General features: G+C 43.1%; 1 protein-coding gene across 1 annotated transcript in view; it reads right to left on the bottom strand.

Moving 5' to 3' along the window:
• Positions 1–743: 743 nt before the first annotated feature.
• The window catches only part of LOC8040188 (Down syndrome cell adhesion molecule-like protein Dscam2), a 292,425-nt gene continuing 269,272 nt past the window's right edge, over positions 744–23,896 (bottom strand). The window contains exons 16-22 of the mRNA XM_042286468.1: positions 20,511–20,581; positions 18,566–18,806; positions 16,212–16,301; positions 11,213–11,398; positions 2,386–2,679; positions 790–969; positions 744–751 (exon numbers count right to left, since the gene is read on the bottom strand). Coding sequence (XP_042142402.1) covers positions 744–751; positions 790–969; positions 2,386–2,679; positions 11,213–11,398; positions 16,212–16,301; positions 18,566–18,806; positions 20,511–20,581 — 1,070 coding nt within the window. The remainder of the gene's footprint in view (positions 752–789; positions 970–2,385; positions 2,680–11,212; positions 11,399–16,211; positions 16,302–18,565; positions 18,807–20,510; positions 20,582–23,896) is intronic.

Raw genomic sequence — 23,896 nt, 5'->3', positions numbered from 1 at the left:
CCCTGTTTCACCAGGAGTTTACGAAACTATAAACGAATTAAAAAATGATGCTGCAGTCGGCGATGATGATATCAAGTCTCACCCAATTAAAAGCCTGTCATTATAACAAGTCCCATCCTCTCCAACATAGTTAATAAAAAATATCGCAGATAAATTTTTCTAGCAAACTGAAAGTTGCTACAATTGGTAGGAAGGGACGAAAAAATATTGATAAGAATGTACCCATTTCAGTTCGGCCTTCATTTTCAAAAACATTTGGATAAATAGTAGGTTAGACTGTATTTTTTACTAAACGCAAAGTTATAACATATTTTCAATATAGATTTCAGAAGCAGGAAAGTCTGAGGAGCAAGGCTCTCGCAAGAATAGCGGCACGCTACGCGGAAAAGGGGAGGGGGCAGCGAGATTCAGTCTTGCCGTGTGTGAAGAACAACGAGAGAGGGAGAGCAGTGCCTCTGCTGTAGAGTGGGGTCTTGCGTTCGTACGCGAGAATTTCTTGACGGAAAAGGGCGCTAACAGCTACCGCTGTAAAAAAGAAAAAGAAATGCAACGTGCGCGTTTTCGTGTAGTTTTTTCTTTTCTTTTCTTAATGTCTTATTATGTTCTTTCACAAATCCATCAATAATATTTTAACAAGCTCAACATCCGCGAGCAACGTGAAAAAGGGTAATCACGTACAATTAAAATACGACCGATCAATATTAGATTTTGTTCGCCTGAGGCGCTGGATAAATACTTGATACCTACAGGCCTGTAGGCGAAGTTGATTTGAAGAGTAGGAGGGCGTACCGGCGGTTTCGTAGATGACCCTGGACCGTCCACGGCAGCAGGTCCTGCTGTAGAGCAGGCAGACCACCAGGGCCACCATCAGGACAATGACGAGAGAACAGGCGACGGGCACCACGATCCCCAGGTGTCGGTAGAAGCGACGGTCTTCGCTGTTCACCGACACCATCGGCGGCACCGTGCCTGGGAACGACACAACGAGAAGCGCGAGGTCGTGACAACGATCAAACTGGCTGCCATAGCTCGAATATCAGAACAGAGAACTTAAATTTAGAACAGACTTCTCCAAATGTAACAAAATTATAGAAATTTGTAAGTGCTCCCTAACATATTTTGCAGCTCACTGACGTACTATCACGAACAATAATAACTGAAATAATTCTACATGCTTCTCTTGCGTACTTGCCAGTATATTTGTCTATAAGGCTGCGGTCTAAAATAAGATTAGTATGCGAAATTAAAGTTTCATACCCCGGACTAATTGATAAACTGAGAAATAATAAAGGGTGTGAAAACCGCAGACACAGAAATATGGGATCGCGAGTTTTATACTTCGTTTCAGCTTCGGTTCAGACGCAGCCGATGCTACAAGCGCGAGCATGTGGCCCAGAACAGTGCTTGTACTGCACGAGCGCGCGTGCTTGGCAGGGATGCTGAAAGCCCGGAGCTCGCGCTTGTAGCTTTGGCTGCGTCTGGACCGAAGCTGAAACGAAGTATAGCTGAAAAGTTCCTGAAAAAGGGAGGGGGTTATCTGCCTAAAATTTTCTAATCTAAAGCAATAAATCAATGACTAAAAGGAGATCAAAGATGAAACGTTTAGAGAGAGGAAGGAAAGGAAACAGAATTCACGAATGCTCAGTTTGTGTTTACATTTAAGAAGGACAATCCGTACTGGTCGTCCCTCTGCCACCGCGCAGACTGAAAACGCAGGGTCGCTTGTTAAGTACCCTTAAAATTCAACTGAATACCGATGAGCACTGGTAATCAGTTAGGATTAATCTATTTTAATTTCTTTAATGGGTACTTGCACATTTCTGCACCAAAACCTCCAAACTAGCACCCTCTTTGATCATTCACGCAACCAATCTCCTTTCAGGCGAATGCTTCCGTTCACCCTTGAGCTGAGACTGTAGACACGGCTACAGACATTAGCTAGCCCGCACAGCTCGCTTTGAAGTGTGCCTTTCTAGCGCGAGCACACCGGAACAACGTTTAAAAGTCCAAGCTTCGTGCTTCCGCGTTCGTCGCCATGGCTGCAGTCTCATCTAAGACGTGAACGAAGCACGCATGGCTTCTACGTAACGTCATCCTGCCGTGCTGGCTGTCATTCCTACGTGCGCCGCAGAAGGCACGCGCTCAGCAACGAGGACAACAAAATGGCGGCTGGTGTGATGTCAGTGCAAGCCGCGTATGTGCGATTTGGCCCGCGTGTTTTTGAACCCGCTTTCACTATTTCGCCTTTCGACGGCGCCAGGCGCAGAAATCGTCTGATTCGTTCGAGAACGCTGGCGAGCGAACCTGCCGTCACAGCCTTCCGTACTAACCGCTAGGTGTCGTTGATTTTTGCCGTACTCGCCCATAACGAAGAGCGCTTCGTACCTCCTGTCTCGGTGTAAGTGGCGAACACGAACTCGGCGTCCGTGGACCCGGCGTCGTTGTGTGCCGTCATGAGCAGGTTGTACCAGGTTCCGGGCGCCAGCTGAGGAACGAGCAGGGCTTCTGTCTGCGGCTGTACGTGGTTCGAGATGAGCGTCCACTCGGACTCGCCCCGGGGCTTGTACTGGGCCACGAAGAAGCTGATGCGGCAGCCGCCGCTGTACCACGCCCCCAGGTGCAGGAGCACGAACGTGGAGTTGATCACGAGGAAGGACGCCTTGTCCGGCGCAACAGGCGCTGAGAAAAAAACAACAAAAAATGAAGAAAAAAAAAGAATTTATTGAGGACGATCATTTTGTCAATTTCGATTCTTTTTTATGTGTTTCAACATCGAAATATCGTGTAGGAAATTATTTCTCTTGTAAAAATCAATATTACGCAGATATTAATCAAGCGAACGACTTCAATACACTTCTTATGGCCAATTCGTCTGGGCCCGCATCGCACCGGTGCAGTGCGGTTCGTGGTGCAGAGAAGGCTAGAGGGGAGAGGGGAGCTTCCTTCTTTCCCTGTCAGCCTTCCGTGTACTAAACTGGAAAGAGTTAACTGCACTGGACAAGTGTGGTGTTCCCAGACGAAAAGGCCATTAGTATGTTTTACAGGAATCAAAGCACGGGTGGGCATAAAAACCGGCGGCTAAGCATTATCCAGGCAGCTAAATGGCTTTTCGAAAGAGAGGTTGTGATTTCCTGAGAAATTTCGACTACGTTTAGATTAGAATAAAAAAAAAAAAAGAAACCTAATTTATTCTCAATATGCAGTAAATGAAAGAACACAGTTGTCTCCAAAAGAGAAAAACAAGCACCTCATTGCTTGCTTGACAAATTGGTTGGGGCATCGATTGTAAGCACATGGCATATGCTGGTAGACGTTTTAGCAAATATAATTTCTCTACAGCGATCGACAACAAGTGACTCACAGATCTCAAAACATTAAACGTGACAACACGGGCGTGGATACAATCACGAACATGATATTAATATCCTCTGTATTTTCATTCAATATGCAAACGTTTACGATAAAAGGTTTAAGTATTTTTTCTATTAACCAGGTACTGTTTATGGCATGCAGGTGGGCAACTTTGTCAGGATTTAATTTTCCTTTGCATATAAACAAGATAATAAGAAAAAAAAAGAAGCGTTGAAGCCGCACCGTCACTATACTACATCAGCACAAGATATCAATGTTCTCATATTTAACATATGTTCAACTTTATAGCCTTTCTGTGTTTCTCCTTGTGAACAGCTCTACAAGTCTTCTCTACTAGATGTTGAAATACGCGACGTGGTGCAACGTTTTGCTGGTTTGCGAAACTTGAGAGACAAAAGTGAAGTAAGACATGGAACCCATAAAATCTCTACCCTACAATGCTTACCTTGAGTAGGGTTTCTCTACATTTTAATTCCTATTCTCTAATGGCTGTCAGTTGCCTTTCTTGGCTCAGCCTGCACACGAACGCGATACTTAATACTACTCCAAGTACGCATTGTCTGGGTCAAGTTATAACTTGTAGAATAGCCTGGCGAAAAAAAAAAAGAAACATTCGCTGCAGAAATTACAACTGTTAGTTCTCTGTGAATTGCATTAACCTTCGTCACGAGTCTCACGACACAGCTCACTGTGAATACGACGATGCAAATTTCGAGTAAACACTTTATTTTACGTATGGTTCACGGCGCAATCATTGATGTCAGCCTGACTGCAGCGCACCACTTCGAAATAGAGTGATTGCTTCGTCTCTGTGTAATCGATTAATGTTCATGCTGTTTTCCCACCATCACTGACCATATACAAACTAGCTCAACTCAGAGAATTGCTTAGTAGCTTGGGTGCAAATGTGAATGTGTGCGTACCGTCGCTCCCTAGAAGCGCGGCGTGGGTCTATCTAAGTTCAACGGAACCATGAGTGATTGCGTCGTAGCTTGGGCGCAAATGTGGATGTGCTGAATGTGTGCGCACTGCCGCTCCGTTTATGCATGGCGCAGGTTTATCTACTTTATAGCACGACGTCAAAGACGACGTCCTAGAGAACGATGTCAAAGGCGATGTCTAGGACGACCTCTAGAACGACCTCTACGAGAACCCCTAGAACGTCGTCGAGGACGAAGTCAACGACGTCAGCTCCTTCAATGAGGGTGCCAATGTGAAGGGGTCCATACTGCCTCTCCGCATACGAACAGCCCCTGCGTATTCGCGGCGCATGCGCACGGTGCATTCGAGGCCAGAAGACACATCGCGAAAGCCGAGTGAAGTAGCTAAAGAATGGTATCACATTTAAAATATGAAAACCTTGGTTCATTGCCAAACGCGTCTCCTTAATTTCGTTTATCCCCAATTTCAAGAGCCACGCAGCAAGCGACGGTCATTTTGTTTTCTACAGAAGCTATGTTTTACGTCCTGACTTCGCCAAACGACCACTTACGGGACTAAGTATCTTGCTCCCTTCGCCAAGATCCCTTCTCGGAGTAAAGGCCAAAAGACCCCTTTGCTACGTGCTCCCGGCTAAAGACAACACCGCGAGCCTCCAGCCATCGCTCACCCTCTAAGACCCCTGCTTCCAAGAGCAAAAAGGCAGTCTTATTATTTACTAGAGCAGCGTCCTGCGTAACCGTTACGATACAGATTACCCTATCATGTCGTTTAAGTTGTTGTATGTATGTGTTTGTTGGTTTAATATCCCTAGATGCAACGAAGGCGGTCTTAGGCAGATTTCCTCGGGGCGTTCGGTTAACGTTCATCTGTTCCCGAGTGCTCGGCTAACGTTGTCTGCGTCCGTCACGGAAGCGCCCCCTTCTGAGCGCTGTCGCTCACCCAACGGCAAGCTCGCCAACTTCATTAATTCTCCGGGGGGTCATTAATACACGCGTCTTTTGGTGTCCCTTGTTATCGTTTATCTGTTTGTTTGTCCCCATTATGTTTCTTGCGCTTCGACGTAGGAACGAGCGCGCACGAAGACAGAGTGCGTTGGTCTCCTGCGGGATGAACACGGAGGCTCGTTAACCCACTTAAATAATTAACCCCAGCAAATTAATTGCCTCGGCGGGATCATTGCTTGCGAAGTTTCCGCCAGTTTCTGCCCGCTGCTGTCGCGTGGGGGAGCCACTGCGCCGCTCGAGCGATTAGCGTCATGCCTTCGCTTTTGTCTTTGTGTTTGGTTCGCTGGAAAACAAAAATAGGCGTTGTTTAACCTGACCTGCCGTAGTGGGACACCGCGCAATATAGAGATATAATTTCTGTAAAAAAAATAAAATAAAGTAGTTCTGGAAGCAGCCTATAAAGCAAGCTACTTCTGGTTCAATTGGCTTGTTGTTGTTTAATGTTGTACAGTAAACTTACTATACTATGGGTATCGCTTCAACCTTCTTTTATCTTTTTATTCCTTTCTTTTTTTGGTGGTGCTTTATGTTTCCGATCAAATAAATTGCGCTTAATATTGGAAGTGGCCGCCGGTATTGACATAAATAACACAACACAAATTAAAAAAAAAAAAACAGCGTGAAAACATTTAGTTATTCAGAAGCCTTACTGTAATATCTTTCCTCTCTCGAACATCAATCACGTCTGTATTTTGAGGTTGCTATCAGAGTGCTAGGATTACTCCGCTAGGTGTTAGCATTACTTCGCAGGTTCATTGTAAAGCCGTCAAACTAAGCGTCTATTGTCGGCGACAGGTTAAGCGTTCAGGAGACGCTCCTCCCACCTGTTTCCACTTTATTAACCTGTCACCGACTTTTGCGTGCGTGCGACAAGTATAGAGGGCGCGCCGCTCTTCCTCGGCAGCCGGATCGCAGCGCCCACTAGCGACAGTGTCCACATTACGTCGCATAGTGGAGCTGCAGTGGCTTAGCGAACAAAACTGGAGGAGCGGCGGCGCGCTGGAAGACGGCCGAGGGGCGGCGCTAGTGCATGCTGCATCTTTAAGTCCCTTAATACTTCTTGTAGTTGTAACAAAAACCAATACAAATGACAAAGCACTTTCTGCTGGAACAAAATCGCGTCATTCAGTTTAGACTTGCACAACCTGCACCGTCACGAAGTCGGCGCTTCAAAGAATGTCGCTACTTATAGGAAGCTCTTATCTAGGAATTTTACCGCATCTCGGTCTCTGCGACAAATTCGCAGCAGCCGACGGTGTTGCGAGTGTCGTCGCTCTGCTTGCGCAACTGCAGTTGGTGGTGTTCTGTTGATGGCCTGTGATCGTTAGGGAGAGCCATGATCATGAACCTTGCTCTAACACATGTTTCAACTTGATAGTGGTGTTACCTAAGCACTTTAACGCGTGCCGAGCAGACGAGACGGCGACTTGAGGCCCTTGGTGGTCGTGATAAAGAGGGCCACGGCCCTAAGGGTGGGAGACCTATGCCGTCGCTTGGGGAATCTTGTCATTTTCTTTCATGTATTTTTTGTTTTTGTTTTGTTTTTCGTTTTATTTGAACACGGCGCCCGGCACTCCGCTATATGCTCGGTCGCCGTTAGTTTTTTTGGAAAGACGGTTCTCGTATGACAGAACACTACTCATATGTGTAATATTAACGTGATAACGCACTTTGTAAATATTGGCGTATAAAAATGGAAGGAAGGGGGAGGGGTGGCACGGACTGAGGTCACCCAAGGCGCTTGTTGGTGTAGGTACGGCCCTGGTGACAGATGACAGGGTTTTGCATGTTTATTCATCCGGCGTGTCAACAGACGTTATTTAGGTCTTCGCTTCCAATTGGTTCTTGTAAAGAATGTAGGTCTACCACTTCTATACTCTTCTTGTGCACCGATAACCCTCTCTGTGAATGCTTTTTAGCGACGGTACGTGCAAAAAATGCACAATCTATTTTTATATGGCCTTGATATTGCACATTTGAACAGTGTTAACAGTGGATTATTGTAATTAGTTTGTCAACTGGCTCCGTACACAGCCACTGTTGTATCTTGCAACGTACCGCGACAAAAAAATAAACGCGATGGAGAAATTGTAGAAATTAAAATTTATACCGTTCTTATTTATTATGCAAAATGTACGTATATATATGTAATAATATGTTAAACACGTACGCATAATTATTGCTAATTACTGTGACAAGATGATGAAACAAATCAAAAGATATGCACAGGCGCTTAACATCACCGGGTAAAGTGAACAATGTAATATAGTAAATCACTATACATATCGTGGGGTACACACGGAGGCTTATCTGTTAGGCTTAAACTAAGATGAAATGAACAAATATTTTGATAAATAAAACGGTACAATAAGGTAAGACACGAGTGCTTTCCAGATAATTTTGACTGAAAAAATACAACCACTAATCTATGCAAACAAATGAGTTACTTAAAACAGAACAAAGGTCCGCAGAGCTCGAGAGAAAACAGTTAAATAGCGATATTTTTTTGGCAGGCGTAACCCGAACAAAACTTGAATTTCGACTTGTCGATAGCCGAAACCCGAATCGTAGCCGAAAACAATTACATGGTAGCCAATATACATTATGGCGGCTTGACAATAAAAGCATTTTGGCAAATATGTCCGGTAAGAAATTTTACAACGTGGGTTTCTACCACATTTTAATTACTTCATTATAATATATAACCCGATGCCAAACTACACACCTTGTGGCTGCGTGAATGCCTTGTAGAAGTAAATGGGGATCGATAAAACAGTCCCAGGTTGATTAACTTTCTATCGTCTATTTTCAGATTACTTATGGTTTCGTGTACGCCCTATCAACACTGCTTTTTTTTCTAGCAATCAGTAATCTGAGCGGTTCAAGGTGAACAAGAAAGGATAATAGATTACTTATAATTCTGGGTATCGGATCCCTAACTAATGAAGATGAAAACAAGGAACAGAAAAAAAAAAAACTCGCGCACAGTAGCTGTAAAAAGAAAATTGTTCATTTTGCATGAAAAACCAATCACAACTGTAAAAATTGCGAAGGAAACTTAATTTCCTTATCACATATTTTAAAATAGTCATCTACCACTGCGCATGGAGTAAGTGAGAAACCTTCGACGTTTACACTTTTTTTTTAAAATAAACTTTTGAATGGTCCCCAAAAACAATTTTTTTTTTTCTGGTTAGTTCTTGCAAGATTATTGTGAGCTACAGAAGAAGCGAGCAAGCCCAAAGGCACAGCGATGCAGAGCAGCAGAAACTGGGATAAATAATTTTACATATCTGACTTTCGGACTCTAGGATGAGTTCACATCTCTCACCCAGCTTCAAAAAAACCTCCTCACTTAGTGTATGAAGTGCTGCATAAATAAAGTAACGCTATTTCTATTTGTGTAGCTGATCAAAATATAAATAATTGTGTCGCATTGCATGCGCCATCACTTGCATCACTTGAAACACTCGCATCACTTGCAGATGTGCAGCGCTTTTGGGGGGTACACAAACGCACGAGGTACGCAAGGAGCGGACCAACTTGCACGCCGTATAATTCGCGAAAATCAGATGAAATAATCGGATATCCATCGCGCGAGGGTGAACGTAGCAAATGCAACAGTTATCGATCAGGCATTAGCAACTTGGAAATGTAGCAACTGCTGACTAGCGAAAACAATAAATTTAAACAAACAACTGCACTCTGCGAAAAAAAAAAAAAAAAAAAAAAAAAAAACGACTATCACGACTTTTTCATGGCGCGTGCTTGGGATTTCGTTTTAGTGCAAAAGCATTAATTGTCCCATGGAACGAACCGGTATTATCAGCTTTTGAAGCCGCCCCAAACGGCGCCTGAATTTCCCTATCCCATGGAGCGAAGGCTGCAGTCTGTAGCAGTCACCCCGTTGACTGGCGAGCGGCGTTCTTCCAAGAAACGCCACTCCACAGAGAATCCCCCTCCAAGATGGCGCAGCGGCTCGGCCACCGGTAAGAGAGAGCGGCCGGCCGCAGATTCAGTAGAGCAGAGCCCGCCCGGGCACAGGCCGGAGAGGCCACACAGCCGAGCTCAGCGCGGCGCGCAGCTTGTAGGAATACGCTACGTATACAAATGCTTTCGCATTCGGACACGTTAGCGGTCTCAAGTGTCTTTGTAGTTGTTTTTTCAGTGGTACTTGCGGTGATGCGCGCTTGCACCTTTGCATTAATTGCATTATCACCATAACAAGCCCCGTCATCGTCCGTTCATTTGACCTAAATTATAAAAATCAGTGAGGCATTAAAAAAAAACTGAAGCGCTGTTACGGCGCCCCAAACGACCCGGCAACGCGCTTGTCACTACTTTTGCTGCTCGCGGGGCAGAAGACGTCGACGTGCTCAAGAACGGAGCGCCCCCTACATTGTGACGTCACGGCTTTTCAAGCGCCGGCCGGTCCCAATGCACGGCCGAAGCTCCGCGGCCGCTGCATTACTCCTTTAAAACCACTGTAGCCAAGCACCGCCCGCTCCGACCTATTCTAATGCGGCCGAAGCGTCTGTCTGAGCGGCGACGACGGCAACACAACGCCACGTTATTGCGTTTATCTGCGCCCGCATAGGCCTTAGCGAAGCCTTTGTGTGTTCGACGGTTTGGAGGTCATTACGGGACGACATTCACCAGTGCCAGTAATTGATGAAATCTACATGAGAAGAAGTTCCTCTTATTATCAGACGGTTCTTCGCTCGCGGGCGAATCGATATTACGTGCTGGGATGTAAATGATCGTCGCGCTTTTAGCCAGCGCGTGCAGGGGGTCGTGTTCCCAATTTCTTTACCTCGTGTAACAAAGAAAAAGAAAAAAAAAAAAAACAACATTAGCGCCGATTTCGCTACGGAACGTTTCGTATAGCGCTGTGATCGGGAAAGCTGACATTAAATTAGAAACTAAGGTTGGCTACTACCCAGGATGTCTATGTCAGTCCGACAGAGTTCAATGCGAAACGTTGCCGCTATGCGCCACACCGTGGCGCCACCGTCTTGTCGCACGCTTTTAGTGGTGAGTATTACAGGGGTGGGTCGACTACTTTGGCGAACCACAGCCAAACATGTACATATTACCGAAAAAAAAAAGAAGAAACTAAACACCGTTAATAGTTATCCACTCAAAGGGTAACCTAATAATTTACTCCTTAATTACTGAGATTAAAAAAAGAACCCGTTACTTTTGCTTAGATATAACGGATTACACTCTCGGCACCCTGAATTATTCGTTTCTTTATGCAGAAGTAACTATCCAATTTTTTGTCACAAATATTGCATCGTTTTTGAACTCAATAATAGGTATGCAGATGGCGGCGACGTACCTAGCTATTCTGTCATACTTTGCGGACATTATTATTTTTTTATAGTCTCTCTGACTCTTTCTCGCCATGAAGATCACAGGCGAAATCAGAGGTGAAAACCAAACGAAGTTGTGTTGGATAAGTTATTCTCCGGAAGTAACTGAATAGTGCATCGCGTTACTCAGTCAACAAGTAACGACAATACTTTACTCCTTTATTTTCTTGAAAATTTGTTACCTTGTTACTTTAAAAAGTAACTAGATACAAGTAGCGCGTTAGTCGTTGCTCGCTACGTGCAAGTCTGACCAAAGCTCTCGCCGCAGAACCAAGAGGTACCGGGTTCGATTCCCACCCATGCCCATTTCGATCTTTATAAACGTCGTACCGGCGCGCGATCCTGCATCACTACTGCGTGATCCACGCTGAACACCCCAAGCTAGCAGCGTGAACCGCGCTGCCTACATTTCTCGTCTACAGCGGAAATACCGGACACCCACTATGGGGCTGACTAGCTCCCCGTTGCCTAAAAAATCACATGACACAATTACTTTACTTCATTAAGCTCAGCACTTACCCGTTCCCTCTGTCTTGACGCTGAGGACTTGGGTGGGGTCTCCTTTGCCCGCGTCGTTGAAGGCTTCCATGTAGAGTTGGTAGCGGGTTCCGCAACGCAGTTGCTCCAACACGATGCTCTGCTGCGTTCCGGGAACGTGCTGCTTCACCCAGTCGTTCTGATCCTCCTTGTAGTGCAGAACGTACCCTGTAAATTTAAACACCAAGCACAATTTATTAGGAAAACGAAAGATTACGGGACTGCTTTGAACACCTTCAAGTCTCCATGATGGCGAGATTTAAGAAACAACTTGGTTACAATATTATGCACCTCACGTATTCTTTTTTAACCTTTATTTTCTCGGCGTAGCAGGCGGGAGGCCAATTCTTGAAGTACACCAGAAGAGTACAGGTAAATATAAAGTTATAGACATTGCCTGGGTTAGACATTTTGTCCAATCTAATAGAAGTTCAATACCACTTAATGTGTGTGTGTGTGTTTTTTAGGAGCAGCCCTTTCTTAGAAGGTTTTGCGAAAATATTTTTCCCTGAGTTTAGAGCCCAAGTCACAGCGTGACGTCACGTAACACGTGACGTTACGTGGCACCGTGAGGTCACAGGACGTCATGTTACGCATTAACATAGTAATCTCGCCGCTAAATTTAGCGGGAAATTTGATGTCACGTTACCTTACTTTGTCGCGTGAAACCACAACTCGAAACCGTGAAGGTGAAATTCCCCGCTAAATTTAGCGAAACAATTTGTGTCAACTGACATTGTGGCGTCGTCCGGTCAAACCAACACAGACAACGAAGCCACGAGGGGGCTTATTATATGAAGCTATCACTTTTTAAAACATTTTGAACAGAAGAATAAAAGAAAACTCTGTTTGCACAAAAATCCTGAATGTGCCATTTCGCGGATCCACTGTCGTAGCCATACGGTGCTAATCGTTTCCTTCAAATCGGAATCAACGTTTGTTTGCAGCAACGAATGAGATCCTACCGCGGAACGTTGCGTTTTGGTATTCACGGGGTTGGTTATAAGAAGAACTAGTTATGCAGGCGTTGGTAAAAAGCGCACAGTAACTCCGCTAACGTTTTCGAAGTGACACGACACGACATGCGGTGTGTCTCCATAACTGGCAGCTGGCATACATTGTTTCACCTAAATCTGCTATCGCACCACTCGGACATCGTAGAAAATATACTGTGTTCACTGTAGACATTGGGAGAGTCTTATCTGCGATGACGCATCAAACATCTCCCAACCATGTTTCATGCTTGTAACATGTTTGTTGCTCGGGATATGCCGCATCAAAACGGCGTGTGCAGATTCTATTTTGTTTGATGTGTTAAGCAGTGACCGCGGTTTTACGCCTGACCGCCACAAACGCTGAGTCGTCCTAGCCAATCCAGCGTAGTAAGCGCTTCCCGTGGCACCGCGTCCCGCCTGGTTGCTGCAACCCCATCCGGAGGGCCACGCGACACACGACACAGCGCTAGCTCCTAGGGCTCGTGGCGTTTGCTGCGGGACATCGCAAGACAACGCGAAGTGAAGCCCGTTGGACACCCGACAACGCGGTGTACTTCACCGCATCTGTTCAGTTGGTTCCGAATGCAGTCGCTTCCACATCCAGTGTACGTATTTGAGTGAACCTGGAAAGCGTCTGAAAGTGTCATAAACACGTTCTCGGGTTGAAGGTGTGAAAACGGCGAACAAAAACGTTCATCCCTAGAAATCGTTGATCCCTAAAGCGTTCATCCCTAGGGCAAAAACGTTCATCTTTAGGGGTTACTGGGGTACGCCCTTTGAGTACAAACCCGCTGTTTGTTCCAAGACACACGCACCTGAATCGTATTGTTTTCGAAAATCATGTACGCTATCACTTTCCTGTGGATGTGATTTCGAATATTCATTTATTTTTCAGCGTCCCCAGAGAAATAAAGCTGTTTTTCTCGTATAATTATACGACGCTTCGTAGAACGCTGAATGATACCGAAAGTCTGACGCCAGGCGAGGTATACGATGCGACAGTTTAACATTGAAATATTCCATGGATCAAAATATATACAACGCATTTTTGTTTTATGAGGCGACGTTCACTTAGGTTTATTATTGTAGGGCGGAAGGTGGCGCCTTTGAAATTTATATTAACGAAAAAGAAATTTGTCAGCGAGAAAGGAACAAACTTGTCCTTTTTCCTTAAGCATTTTTACCGAAATAAACCCCATAGAAAGCGCATCCTGTCATTTCTTTGTTGGATGAATATTATTCCTTTGTAGACGTCAACGGGTTGAGAGAGATTTTGTTTTAAAATTCTTTTGACTTCGCAGTATTATGGTTTCGAACATTAGCATTTTATCAACACCCATAGAATCACAATTGTATATATCTTCACCTTTCTGCGATGTGTACACTATTTATGCGATTCGAGAAACCGGGGTCATATTTCTTCTTTTGTTCACTGTAGAAAAAACTTACTATCTTCGGTGACTTCCGAAACTCGAAGTCATAATGAGTGATTATTCCTGAAAGTTATCAATCTTCAAATATCTTCATATCTTTATTATCAAACATCTTCATACCTTCCTAGATTCAAACAGCTTTTTCTGCGGCTCTCAACATGGTTTTCGCGGGTCCCTATCCTGTGAGACCCAACTTACCTGCCTTACTAGCGACCTCTTTCAGAATATGGACTCCGGTTATCCTACTCACGCTGTGTTTCTTGATTTTGCCAAAGCCTTTCATAAGGTTCCACATAACCTTTTACTTCATAAATTATCGACGTTTAGCACTGCCCCTCAAGTACTCGCGTGGATTATTTCTTTCCTATCTGATCAATCTCAGTCTGTTTATGCTAACCACACAACTTCCACTGCCACTCCTGTTACTTCTGGCGTCCCTGAAGGAACGGTCCTTGGGCCTCTACTTTTCCTAATATACATAAATGATCTCCCACTTCACATTCTTTCCTCTCTTTGTTTCTTTGCTGATGATTGTGTTGTGTACAGAAAAATACCAACACTCAATGACTCCCTAGTATTACAGACAGATCTCGTTAAAATAGCCGACTGGCACCTTACGTGGCCGATGACTCTCAATATTAATAAATGTAAATGCATGTGTTTCTCTCGTTCTCCATCTTGCCCCCAGCCGAACCTCACTCTTCACGGTACAGCCCTTACTTGTACTAATGAGTATACGTATCTAAACATTTCGACAAAACCCCCGAGACTGGGACAAAAAGGGGACGGACAAACAGAAAGTCTCAAACACAGAGCTGTGTTTGAGACTTTGTGTTTGTCCGTCCCCTTTTTGTCCCAGTCTCGGGGTTTTTGTCGAAATGTTTAACCACCCCAGCTCGTTTGCGCCCTTACCTTTTGTTCATAGGTATCTAGGTGTTCATATTACTTCTGACATCTCCTGGCATACTCATATTATTACTATCATAGCATCGGCTAACCGCAGTTTAGGATATTTACGCCGCAAGTTTAAGTCTGCCTCTCCTGTCCTTAAACGTCTCCTCTATGCTACCTTTGTTCGCCCTAAATTAGAATACCCATCTTCGATTTGGAGACCTCATCAACTTATTTCAGCAAACAAAATGGAGTCTGTCCCGAATTACGCCGTTCGTTCCATTCTGTCTGATTACTCACGTTTCTTCAGTGTGTCTGCCATGAAAGCCCAGCTTGACATCCCCAGTCTTTCTGTTCGTCGTAACATTTCCCGTCTTTGTCTTCCGCACAATATTTAGTGCCACCCACCCTTACATCACTCTCTGCTTCACCCGCCTGCTTACGTCTCTTCGAGGTTTGATCATCCCTGCAAGATAGCCTGGCCCAAATGCAACTCAACAGCCTACCTTTATTCTGCCCTTCCGGACGCCATAGTGAGCTGGAACGACCTTCCGGAGAATATCGTCACCATCAGCGACGGCACCTTGTTTCGGAGAGTTATATCTAATCGTCTTACAAACCCCCACTCCCCTCTGTAATGCCTCGGGCCTTGAGGATATTCAAAATAAATAAATAAATAAATAAATGAAATAAATATATTAGTCATGAAACCTATTTCCATTCACCACAAAAAAGCCTGTCCTTTTTAGCCACAAGATAACGCCTACCTGTACCCCATATCCTGCTCTAGTCATAAATTCTCCTAATGACAAATTTGAAATCGTAACATAATGCCACGTGTATGATCGAGAAGACACGCTTCTTTGTTCTTCTAAAAGCTTCGCGTACACTCTTACACCGAGAATAAATTATAAGGAGGCCAGAATGGCTTTGTCCAGTCAGTCGCTCTCGCTCTAACTCTTTCCCTAACAATCTAGATCGAATATTTGAGATGACAAGCATAGTAGATAAAGATCCGAGAGCCGGATCGCTGATTCGATCACTGATTCCCCCTTGCGATGTCCAGCTGTTACACCGACGCACCGTCGCTTGCTGCTGCTGCCGCCGCCGAGACTCGCTGCTGCTTTGTCGACGTCTTTTCTTTTCCTTTTTCGTTTCTGACACAAGTTCGCCTCCATTCAATTTTTAGTTCATTTTTTTTTACCTGTTCAACTGGCATTTGTGAGAATATGTTCTAACTACTTAATTCGGTTTAGAAGTATTACTTCATTAAATTTTTGAAGATTCAATACACTTCACTTATTTTCGCGTTTTTAACTTGAACTTGCTTGTCTTCTTTCAGACATCTAATTGCGTTTACTTTTTTTTCAGCTAAAACAAAAATGGTGCGCCTCGTTTGAGCGGGTTTCAAAATTATACTTGGCTAGATAATTTCAGTGAGATTACTCGTTTTTTAGAGTCCCTTATTTGGCCTGATATATATATATATATATATATATATATATATATTAGGTTAAGCGTTTTGAATATTTTCAGAATAAAATACGCTGCAACCGTTTGACAAATTTCGTATACATCACATATTTTTTACTTAATAAATTAAGTCTAAGCATTAACTCGGAAAAAAATATTTATCTTCTTCGCTTTGTTTCTTATACGCACCATTGACAGGTATGTCGGGTGGCTCCCAAACCAAGTGCACAGATGTTGCCGTGGTGGACTGCACCCTAATTGAGGGTGGGCTCGGAGGATCTGAAAAAATTTAATAAAACACCATGTCTTAAAACAAACGCAATAACTGCCTATTTCATCACAGTCACCTTTTATTACAAAGTTGTAACTTCATGAACAAAGCTCTATTGCTTCAAATGTGTTTTAAACCATTTAGAATATAGAGTTATGCTCCAAATTTTATTTTCGGTGTCTTCATTCTTGCTGTAAATCTACAAAACATGTTTGTCTCAATGCATAAAATGACGGGACTTGGGGAATTTTATTCTACATTACCCACAGCGTAGAAGACAATCTACGCCAAAGAATATTAAATTCAACATCAGTATCGACAAGAATAACAAAAGCATAAAACCCGCGTTAACGTCATCGGTAGAATACAGAACAAAAGTGAAAAAAAAATCTACGTTGCCTAATACCTTTTGCGCTTAATAATAAGCGTCCTGAAGAGACCCTCACATAATGGGAACTAAAAAACTGCGACCGAAAAAGTAAACAGGCAAAATACGTGCGAGTTTCGAAAGCCTTTCAAAGAATAGTGGCACAATAAAGTTATCTCATCACGCCTATTAGTTTTCCGCTCGAGCCGCTGGACTCTTCCGACTCTCCCTTTGTTCTAGAAAAATCAAAGTGTATTATTATTAGCAGTGTGCGAGTGCCCATTATGCATAGCGCCGAGACGCCCGGGGACAAAAGCCGCTATCGAAGTACACGCACGAAGCCGATAGCCGAGGCGCCGTTAGGAAACTTCTCGCAATTTTGCGGGTGCGGCCTAATGGAAAAGCTGCTGCTAGACTCCGAAGAGACGATAATAACCTCGCACGCTTACTGCAACGCAGTTGGAAAGAGGGTGGATAACCTGCGCATTTTAACGTTGCACTACGTTCTATGTACCAGAATTTTCTTGTACAGAGGCTTATAGAGTACTAGTTATTTTTATAGTAATATACTGTATATATATATATATATATATATATATATATATATATTTAATGCTTCATAACGGGCTGTCTTATCATAAAGATAAAACGCTAGTCATTTGTCCATTGGTTAACTAATTTAGAAATAAAGGTTGTTAGGTTTTGCCTACAGTCTCTTGTATTTATGCGCCGGAAAGTATATTCCTTCTAACCTGAAGGATGAAAACAAGTTTTCATAATGTTCATACACCGCACGAAATAGTTCTTACAAGATTTAGTTGTCGGAGGAAGAAGCGTTGCTTTTGGCGTCTGAAACATGTACTACTAGATGAACTAATATATATCTCGTCTGAAATATACCTACATAATATTTATTCTCAAAATAATGGCGACAATTAGTGATGTTTTGTGAGGACCAGGACATTTTTTACTACGGTTCTTGGGGTGAAACGAGTATAGTTATCTCTTTTTGCCTAATAAAGATACCTGAATCGCAAAATTATTTATTGGCTTTCATGCTGTTCCCATGGATGGTGGCTATTGTAACCTAATGTTCCTTTCCTATTTAAAATATACATAGGGCAAAATGTCAGTTATATACTCTAAAAGCAAGTAACAACTACTTGTTTAGTGGCAAAAAGAGCCAGATATCATCTAAAGTACTGGAAAAACTTTAACGGTAATCAAACAGAAATCAAGTGACCCAGTTTTCGAGGCTGTGAAACAAATAAATGATACAGCAAACAGCTGACGTGAACCTTTAAAATGTTAAATATTAAAAATATCACATTTCTTCTATAAGTACATATAGGGTAATTATTCAATCGCCAATGAAATTCGTCTTATCACTCAGCTATAAACAATGGTCCGCCTTATACAGTGCAATCCCGCCTCGCAACGCGAGTAACAATTGATGCGGTTTACGCAGATGCACTGCTAATTTAAAATAAAAACGTAAGGAAAAGTGAGCGTTACTCTTAACTGTCCCCTGAAAAGCGCAACGTATCGGAATAAATCCGGCTCAGCTCTTTATTTTCGCCATTTTATGCCTGGTTCTCTCGTATATATTCATAGAACTATAGACGCTTTACACACGCGGCAAATTTCAGCCGCCATTGCTGACCTTGTTTTGTCTTCCCAAGATGTCAAGCCCCTCAAACGGGCGCTAACGAGCCTCCACAAAGTTCATTGTCGGAGAAAATCACACGGCCGAATCAAATATGGTATCGAACCGTTCTGTTGTGGTAATCATGAAGTGAACTAAACATAATAAAAAGAAACAAACACTGAAGGCCAGTTACGGCTACGCCCGTGCGCAGCTGCTTAAAGCGGCTACACAAAGGAGAGAGTTTTTGAACTCCTCACCGTGTTCGAGAGTCTTAGCGACGATCTCTTCACTGGCCGGCCCTGAACCAGCCGAATTGAAAGCTTGCAGTCGGATGGAATACTCCGTGTTGCGCCGCAAGTTGCTCAGCAAGAACTCCTCGATTTCTCCATTCCTCGCGCTTTCGAGCGTCTTGTAAACGTACTGCTCGCCGGAGCGGTGGAGCTTGTAGCCCAAGTAGTAGCCTTTAACCGGACTGCGCCGCTCTTCAGAGGGAGGTGCCTGCGTAAAGAAAGCCGAGACGTTATTTAAGCCGTATCAAAAGCGAGACCCAATACGAGAATAGAAGTTGTACATCCTTCGGCATTAAGCTGCTGTTATCCGGTCCTTGTTCTTTTGTGCACTGCTTGCCTTTTTGTCATCATGAACCAACTGGCCTACATAGCCATCGTGACTCTCGCTAGAAGTTAAGCTACGTGGTAATAAATCAGAATCTTTTAAAAGTTTTTCGAAATTTGAGCGACTAGTTTACATCTGAGAACAGTGTCCAAATTGCAGAGCGCTGCATCACTCAAAAGCTTACGAGTGAAAAAAAGACACTGTATTCCGGCTGTTTTTATCCTGCTGAATCTAGAAATGACACAGCGTTATTCGATCCGAAGCGATATCCGTACATCCCTACATATAACTGGGGACACGGAACAATGAATAAGCTGCCGGGTTTATGGACGCACGACAAATGCACGGCAGCGCAAAGACACGAGGAACGAAAGACCCGCAACTACAAATGCAACCACGGCGTCGGAGGCCTTTGAACATCGGCTCTCCCAATCATCGGTACTTGCTGAAGGTTGGCTCACACATTTGCATTTGAATGCGCTCGATGGTGTCTCGTTGCATTGTAACCGGTTAACATGCCGGCGCTTTTCCGCCATATATTAGGTAGCTCTGAAGCCATTTCGATAACGTATTTCCTTTTTATTATCTTTAACTCTTCATTATTTCACCCTGCATTTTGGCTATTGGTTGCCTATTCACCTATATCACCTAGCCTATTTTCTGTGATAATCAGGAACTCATCGTGTTGAATCATTTAATTATGCAGCGTATCGTGTGGTGTGGTGTCTAGTGATTGCGTACTTGTCACAAACACGTCACATGTACTTAACAAGTGAAAAAGCAAACAATCGCTGTATCGGACATTAAAAACAATTTCATTTGGCACCCTCCTTCGTACAGTTAGGATATGTAAATTAAAAAAAAAAACATCCATGACATATAAAGGAAGGAGTTAGATACGAGGTAGAACCCCACACGATACAACTGTCTTTTGTGATCCTCACTTGCTTACTTTCGTTTAGTTCACATGTAAATATTTCATCAACGCGCTTAAATATCTCAGTATGTACATAATTCGCAAGCGTATCCAATGGCATGTCGCGGTCGGTTCCTTAGATGTCTTGTACGCGAAGAAACTGTGCAGCTGAAGGGAGTTAACGAGAAGTTAGCGTTCCTGAAAGGTCAAACCAGGCCTTGTGATAAGTTATTCATTTACCCGTTTTTATTTTATCGTAACGTCCATGCCAAGGCAACAGTTTATATTGATTTTCAATCGTTCGAGAAAAATATAGTGAGCGCTGAACTGCTTGGAGCGTTGACGACAACATTTCAGAGGTACATAAATCTACTAATATAATATGCCGGTCGCGATTGGTGTCCGCGTAATTTTCGTCCATCAAATAAAGATAGCACGTGACGTGACTCAGCTAGAATCAATATTTCTTTCATGTTGCTGCCTCCCAGTTTCTTCCATTCACACTTTTATCGAGCATTGGTATTCCTTGAAAGTCGCGATGGATTTAAAAACTGTCGAATGCAACTGCTTTGTAAAGGGTGCTTCCCCGCAGTAAGGGTAACCATGAGGGGAAACATATATTGACGGCTAGTGCGAAGGTGTCCACGCTGTCCGTGCGTTGTCCGACTTACCTTCCATTTAATCTTTATGGACTTGGAACTTGTCGGTTCGATTTGGATCTCGGTTGGCGGGTTGCTGGGTGCTGGGAATAAAATACACGGAAAGACTGATTAAAGCGCACCCACGGGTGTTTAAATATCATCGCATCCGTGATAAATGACTTCTTAGCTATTGTTGTATACGATATTCAATGAAGAGCCATTGTAGATTCTCTCATGAGAAATCCCTCTAAATCATTAGATAATTTCTTCTAAGACCTAGTGACCACATATCGCAATCGGAACTGTCGGCAGATTAATTAGTCTGTATGATTCTAAATTTCCCCTTAAAAACTGGTAAGCGTTGCTTTCTTTATATATCTATTTTTTTTTGCATTTGAGCTCTTTGTTTGTCGTAGTCCGCTATATTTTTTATTGATTATATACCGCATTTCGGACAGCTTATTTCTTGAAATTTTATTTAAATTTCAAACTTCTAGCAAAGTGTCGCCCTCTGTGTGCAGCCACACGCATCAACAGTTCTAACGCATGACCGACTTTCACATTTCCAAACTTTCCTGGATCGATCGATATCCGTCGTCGCAGCGGCCACTGCCATCTGGTGCTGCTCCACGAACTTTTTCAGGAAATCGATGGCGGGAGTGTGAGTGGTCACAAGGACCCCAGATGGCGGGAGCGGTATCAGCCGTTCGTATTTAATCAAACTAAATTATCTCGAAACCAATACACTACCTGTAAAACGTAAGAAATGTCCCGTATGTTGTACGGTATTCAAATACATTGTGCACGATCGTGCAGAAAATACTAGGTTACGAATAGAAGTTAAAATGACTGATTCCCACTTTAAATATTAACGTAAATGCTTCCTTTTTACCTAGTGCACAAGCTTCCGTACACGCATAGAAGGTGGCGCCACACTCCTCTCATATTAACTGTTTAGGTAAATTGTTTTCTCAGATAAATCGTGCTACGCGTAATGAGGGCTCAATCACTGACTACAGATACTTTTTTTCTGCAATTTATTTAGTGTTTAATAAGTAATGTCGCCTGTTTATCTTCCTTTTATAAAACCAAAACGTTTTCTTGGTGTAAGTCTCAATGCTTTGTCTAAGATACAGCGCCAACTGCGCCATATTTGAGACATAAATATATCGTACCGTTTACTGCTCCTTATAGATGAAAATATGTAATATTATTTAGGCAAAACTTAGTATCAAACACTTACACTAGTTTTAATAGACAAGCAATTCTACAGAATATTAAACCATCTTCTTTCTAACCAGCGTGTTATAAAAAAAAAAAAAAAAAAAAACGCATCTCCACGTGGTGAATGATGTTGATTTGGGGCGAAGCTCTGTGGCGTTTGCCTGTGTAGACGCTGAGCCGCAGCATGCCGAGCCTTTCGTTCGTTTTTATCCATGTCACGCTGCGGTCAAATGCTCAAACGCGTATATAACCACGTTCCATACCACACATTCTCTTTCTGACATGGATGAAAACGAACGAAAGGCTCGGCATGCTGCGGCTCACCATCTACGCAGACAAGCACCACAAGAGCTTCGCCCCAATCAACATCATTCACCACGTGGAGATGCGGTTATTTCTTTTTTGCCCTACACGAGCACGGAAGCACGTTCTTACGTGCTCGTGAGCACGTGAGCTCACGAGCAGGAGCACGTGCACCCGAGGGCGGACGGAAACACGGACATGGCTAGCCCCTCAGGAGCTTCGCCCCTAAAAGGGTTTTGCATCTTTCGTATACGACGATAAACCCCCAATAATATTCGCCCCCGCCGGTTTCATTAAAATGGCGGAAAAAAGACTAGAGGTGTGTTTTAATAATATAAAAAAAAATTACTGAATTTTTTTGTTATTTATAGCTTTATGTTGCGTTGACTGAAAACACAGCCCGCCCTTATCTGTATCTTATCTGTACTGGGTGCTTTTCTAATATTCGGGTCACAGGCATGTTTTTTTGTTTTGTTTTTTAACTTGGGGAACACTTCTTCTGTGTTCTGTTTTCTTTAACATTTATCCCAACGTTTTTCCCGGTATTGAACAAAGTCACCCACAAACACTGAATCTGTGGTAAAGATAAACCCTGCTAAAAACAACCCTGTGTTTAAACAAAAATAAAGCGAAAAAAAACGAGGAAACTGAGTTATAATATTCACTCGCAAGTTTGAATTTTTGAAGGAGTTTCTGGCTTTATGTTTTTTCTTTCGTGAATAAATTATGTGAACTCAATATCTCTCCCCCCTCTCTCTCTCTCTTACTATATATACAGGGTGTTTTTCTTTTTTATTCTTGCAGATTTGTTTTAAAAAAGAGCCATAAAAACTACACATATGCGGTTTGTGCGAGGGTGTTACACGCCCTGGCTGACATTATGTGGGTGGCTAATCTTTGCGATAAGTTGGGTAATTAATTAAAAGTCACTAATTAACTTTTTATTAGCGAAAATAGACATATGGTTCCAATTAGAAACTTGCTGAGCGTCGTCCGAAACCCTTAAATCAGTCATTTTTAGAAAGACTTTCAGCGCGTGAGAAGCGTAGTAGTGCACTAAAGTTGCCACTTTTGGAGCAGGTACAAGACTAGTGGTTTCGGTAAGGCGCCCGCGCAATTTTTCCGTCTTTTATCTAGCCCCAGCCTTGTACCCGCTTCACGAATGGTAACTTCAGCGCACTACTGCGCTTCACACGCGCTCAAAGTCTTTTTTAAAAATGACTGATTTAAGGGTTTTGGGTGACGCTCAGCAAGTTTATAATTGGAAGCACACCTTTATTTTCACTAATTAAAGAACTTAATTAGTAAATTTTAATTAATAATTCGACTTATCGCAAAGATATGCCACCCAAATAATGTCCCCCTGGGCGTATAACTCACTCGCACAAACCGCATAAGTGTAGCTTTCACGGCTTTTTTTTAAAAACAAATCTGCAAGAATAAAAAAAAACACCCGGTTCATATATATATATATATATATATCAGTGTGTCGAACCGAAAAAAATAGGGGTTCGGTTACGGTTCAGGTTCAGGTAAATTTATTTTGTTCCGGTTCAGTTCCGGTTCGATTAATTCGATCCGCGAACCGGTTCGCGAACCGGTTCGGGGCGCTGAACCGGTTCGCGAACCGGTTCGGAAATTATAAGTGACAAATTGCAATGTCAAAATAAAAAAATAAAAATTGCAACATCACGTTCTAGAAACGTGTTATGAAATGAGCACACAGCAGCCTTTAGGATTTACGAGATTGTAGGAAAATGAAATCCCGTGACGCAATTTTTTTTTTCTTTTTTTTTTTTGCACAGCCTTTCAATCCTCTTTCTTCCGTGCAAGCCGCGACCAGCGCAATACTGGTCCCTATGTCAAGATTCATGGATGCAGCGTTTGTC

This window comes from Ixodes scapularis, unplaced genomic scaffold (assembly GCF_016920785.2).
Source record: "Ixodes scapularis isolate PalLabHiFi unplaced genomic scaffold, ASM1692078v2 PGA_scaffold7__128_contigs__length_106722199, whole genome shotgun sequence".
NCBI lineage: Eukaryota > Metazoa > Arthropoda > Arachnida > Ixodida > Ixodidae > Ixodes > Ixodes scapularis.
This window is presented reverse-complemented; position numbering and strand designations above follow the sequence as displayed.